Consider the following 5,247-nt stretch of genomic DNA (forward strand, 5'->3'; position numbering starts at 1 on the left):
TTTTATATATAGAAAGAGTCTAGCATGATAAATTAAGGTTTCAGAATTGCTTAAAATCACGTCAAAGTTTCGCCAATTGTAACCTATAACGAAAAATATGGCAAAATCGACCCGATAGTGAAACTATTTTTTTCATGTTTTAATTTTCAATATGTTTCAAAATCATAAAATTTTAAGTACCAAAGCTTTTCAAAATATTGACCGGAACTCAGAAGTACAATGCATCTAATCCTACTCGAAAAAGAAAATAGGTCCAAGGAATATTTCATCCTATGCTTAACATTTTTTCAATTGAAGACAAGGGTCTAATGTACGGATGATGACTTCAGCTAAGGATGCCATGGAATTAAGTCTAATTAGTTTTCCACACATAGGTCACATTGTCAATGTTAGGGTAGATCAATGACATTTCAATTATTGAACTTTGCCACGGGATCACTTAATTTTATGTAAATAGCAATTACAATATGCACGTAGTAATAATTTTATTTTAAAAGAAAAAGTAGTACATATGTTTCCCTGGGTTTGGAGAATTTTGTCAACCACGAGGGTCCGAGGTCGAGGCGAACAATGATATGGCAAGTAGGTTTTCACACACTTTTTGAGACCTTTCCTTAAATCACTTCTAAATTGATGAGGAGCTGCCATGTCCTTCATATGCTTGCAGGTTAGCAATAACGCGGTGTCTGCCAACGGGTCCTTGTTAGAAGCATATTATGTCCTGCCATAAAATCTCACAACGAGCCTAGAATGGATTGAACTTGCAGGCATTTCCCTGTGATCTTAGAGCTCCTGCATATCTTTATAGTCACATGATTGTATGAGAATAAGAGATAACAATGCAAGGCATAGCTGATCCAACTGGAAATCTTAAACTTCATTACAACAAGATTCTTCATTGGACTGCCACCAATTTACTAATTACAGTCTTTCAGAAAACTTTAAACTCAGAATCTTGCAGAGAAGCTTTATACAGCCATGTACAACAACAACAACAAGTGACTACATACAACCAATCACACAGCTAGCTGCTGATATTCTAAAGAATCAGCAGGCTGGGATCCAAGCCACTGAAAATGAAAACAAAAGGAAAAAAAAAGAACCAACTTCACCAGGTTTCATTAATATACCCCGAACCTTTACAAACAGCTCTTGTAGTACGGTTTCGATATGGGTATCAGCTTCATCCCACATAGGCATTCTCCTTGGAGACATGGCCACTCTTTAGGAAAGTTGAAGGTAGAGGAAGAGGCAGTTGCTCCGAGTCCGAACGTGATTTATCCAATTCTGATATTCCTAGCCCTCCCACAGTGGCAGGGATGGGCATGGGAACCTCTTCTGCTGGTTTAGGCGTGTAGTTGAATGAGAGTTCTCTGTTTGCAGCAAGTGCCACAAGATCTTTCTCCTCCAACCCTTGGGTCGGGCCAAGGCTGCATCGTTCCGTGTTGTGCTTGGCTAGCGCATACTTGAATTTCTTAATCTGAGATCACACCAATTCTTTATCAAACAAGTGCATTAGCAGAGACAGAAGTTGTTAGGAATCACGACTCTCCACAATGTTATGATATTGCCCATTTTGAGCATAAACTCTCATGGCTTTGCTTTCGGCTCCCCCAAAAGGACTCATACCAGAGATGTATTCCTTACTTCTAAATCCATGATCATTCCCTAAATTAGTCAATCTCTCAAAGAGCCTCCTCTTAATCGAGGCTCGACTCCTTCTCTGGAGTCCTCGAACAATGTAACACCATTTGTTCAACACTTGAGTCACTCTTGACTACACCTTCGAGACTCACAACTTCTTTGTTTGGCATTTAAGGATTCTATTGGCATGACTAAGTTAAGAGCATGACTCTGATACCATGTTAGGAATCACGAACCTCCAAAATGGTATGATATTGTCCACTTTGAGCATAAGCTCTCATGACTTTGCTTTCGACTCCTCCAAAAGGCCTCATACCAATGGAGATGTATTCGTTACTTATAAACCCATGATTATTCCCTAAATTAGCCAATGTTAGACTCCCTCCCAACAATCCTCAACAGAAGTTTGATACTCACGAGCCACCGAGGAAACCACAAAACAGCTCAATGAACATACACAAATCAAATATTATAATCTGATAACACTGTCAAACTATTTGAAGATGTCTTACCGTTGCATTAGTGCAGCTAAAACTACAAAGGCGGCCCTGCGCACCTCTGTAGAAGCGAAAGAAGGGCAGCACATGAACACCAAGGCTATAACACATGGATTTATGTTCTTCATAGTTCACTTGCAAAAATTGGATATCAGGATACATTTCAGCAAATTGGCACATCTGTAAAGCATAAACAAACTTCAGAAGCAGGAAAACATGGAACATAGATTCTCCAAGACACTAAAGAATGAGGAAAGACCTTCGGGTGAAGAGCTTTGCAGCCACCACAACCAGGGGAGAAGAAAATAACAATAACAAGCTTATCCCCTGCACTTAAAAGAGAATCCACAAAATCTTGTGCACCAGTCACATCTTTCATGTTAGGCTGCAACCCTTTATCCCACCATTTCTGAGCTTTTGGAACCCGAAACCCACTCTATTGAATAGCAACAAAAGGCTTACTAAACAAATTGCATAATAGTTCTGTTCATAATGACCCATATCACAACAATCAAAGAAAATAAACACAGAGAAGCTAAAGAAACCAAGAAAAAGAAACCCTAATATGAGGAGAAGGATGAAAATACAAAATTAGGGATACCGTCGAAGATCGTGTAGGAGAAACAGAGTTCCTGGAGATGTCCCTAGCTTCTGTAAACTCTATTATTCGGCTATTGGAGTCGCTGATCGAAAACGGCCGCAAGGTGGAGGGTAAATTGACAGAAAGGCGTTGCCAATTCAAGGGATAGGAAGAAGAATTGAGGGATTTAAGGGCGGAAATTGGTGGAGGAAGATGATTAGAACAACGCAAAGAGGGGGAAAAAGAAATGTTGCTGACAGCGTCCGCCATTGAAATCAACGATGAATGTATTGAAATCGGAGCGATTGAAGAAAGTAGGAGGGATTAGGAGGTGGAAAATTGGGGGAAATTTAAATGGATATATGGTAGGTGATAAGATCATTAAGAACGAGATAATCGGGGATGGAAATAAGGAGGTTGTGATGAAGTGGAGGAGGAGGAGGAGGAAAAGGGGAAGAGAGAAGTTTCTAGGCGAAGGAAAATGAAGGGAAAATGGAGCGGTCAAGAAACAACATCGAAGATATAGGGTTGTGAATGGATAACGCAACGTCCCATTGCTTTCGGGTTCTGTGGATATAACGGGAAACTGCAGACACGTGGTGGAACCACGACGGAGACCAGAAATGGATATCATTATCCCATTTCATCGTGGAATCTAAATACACAGATGTTTGGTATTTTTAGGAATCTAACTTTTTATTTTTATTTTTTTATTTTTATTTAAATTTTCCTTACAAAATATTGAGAGAACAATTGAAATAACCTTTGGTGGTTTTGTTCCTCATGTCTCCAAAATAGAATGTTTGAAAATGAAATATCTGTGTTTAGTTTTTTTGTAATTGACGGTGGCAAGTAATTTATTTATTTAATAACTTTTTTTTTGAAATAAAATTAAATATAAATAAATTATTATTGAGTTATTATATTAAATAATTAAATAAATGTAAGACGTATAAGTTTTTAATTAAGGTATTATTAAATAGTTTATTATTTCAATTATAAACATTTTTAGAATAGTGTGTATACATCACAAGTTGATATATAATAGTTAAGCAAATAAATAATTTATTATGTTAATGTATTTTCCATCAAAATGATTTCACAAATATAACCATGCTTATTTATATTAATTTATATATTAGCATTAAAATCATATTTTAAACTTTGGACTGAAAAAGGTTTTTTACCACTTTTTAAATGTAACGACCCGATTTCCTATTAAAAATAAAGTCATCACTGCATGCATGATATGTCTATTACGTGTGAAATAATTTGCTTAAAATATTTTACAAGTGATGTTATGGACTTACACACAACATAACATGACATAGCCTAATATAATAGAGCTCTACAACATAGCATCACATAGCATAAATGTAAGATAGTACACGTCATACAATGATAAAATATGTTACATGCAGAACCACAGTGCATGTGTCGTTCATATAACAATCAAATCATCCAACCAAACCAAGAGTAACTTAACTCAAAGTCACTAATTTATCCTTGGAGCTAGTCCGGATCTGTCACTTGAAATTCAAGTCAACTTATGTGAGTTCACAACACTAGATTTGAATATGATTGAGTGATTTAGTCTACCTAATCTTCATAATTAAGCTTCTAATTTAGCTTATGACATTTTAAATTGGCCAAACATTGGACGTACTTATCTTAAATGCCTCTATAAATGCCAAAATCGACTCTGATAGGGTCATTGTGAATGTTTGATTAATCCACCACACCTAAATGGTGTGAAAGTTATCTTATTTATAATCAAATAAATTACAAGGATATGAAAATAGTAATAAATGAAAAGATACCTATATTTTCCTTGTAATAAAATATCAAATATAATATATATGATAAACTATAATTTATATTTAATTTTGATATTTAATTTCTAATTCGAAATCATAAATTCTTAGAATACAGGGTTAATACTTAGGCATTTTATTTACTAAATAAAACCTAGATTATTTTAACTGAGATCTAAAAATGGCAACAAAATTTACACAATTGACTCAAAGAAAGATTTATCTAAAAATGGCCACAAAAGTGACACAACTGACTCAAACAAAGGTTTAAGAGTAAAATTGGAAAGAAGCGATTAGTTAGGTTTACCTGAGAAACTTCCTAAGGTCAAGAATTTTTTTACAATAATTAAGAGAGAATTTTCATTTATAGTAGGGAACCAATTGGAGGAGGAGGTATGGTGGAAGGATTAGATTTCTTTGGGTTGTGGGTTTGAGGAATGTTTTTTCTTATGACTCCTTACATTATAAACAACTTTCTCCCACCAAAATAATTTAACCTTAGAACAACATTGATAATCTTCTTGTTTCCATCTTACTTCTCCTGTTTGCTGATTTTTCCAATACTTTGAGGAAAACTATTTACGTAGAGCATAGGACCTTCACTTCTCTACTTAGGTCTTCATCTATTGTAGACGCTTGTAATCTGTTGGATCATTAACGTACTTTTAAAGCATGGATATGTGGAATACTTCATGCACTGTCGAGCGCTACC

The 5,247-nt window shown here is 35.5% G+C and overlaps 1 protein-coding gene across 1 annotated transcript; it reads right to left on the minus strand.

Moving 5' to 3' along the window:
- Positions 1-853: 853 nt before the first annotated feature.
- LOC111471322 (thioredoxin-like 1-1, chloroplastic) lies at positions 854-3,263 on the minus strand. Its single transcript, XM_023117041.1, has 4 exons — positions 2,743-3,263; positions 2,401-2,577; positions 2,157-2,321; positions 854-1,480 (listed from the first exon to the last, which is right to left on the minus strand). Exons 1-4 carry the CDS (start codon positions 2,989-2,991, stop codon positions 1,184-1,186), a joined length of 888 nt encoding a protein of 295 aa, XP_022972809.1. The 5' UTR covers positions 2,992-3,263; the 3' UTR covers positions 854-1,183.
- Between the last annotated feature and the right edge of the window lie 1,984 nt (positions 3,264-5,247).

The sequence above is a fragment of the Cucurbita maxima genome, unplaced genomic scaffold (genome assembly GCF_002738345.1).
Source record: "Cucurbita maxima cultivar Rimu unplaced genomic scaffold, Cmax_1.0 Cma_Scf00050, whole genome shotgun sequence".
NCBI classification, from domain to species: Eukaryota; Viridiplantae; Streptophyta; class Magnoliopsida; order Cucurbitales; family Cucurbitaceae; genus Cucurbita; species Cucurbita maxima.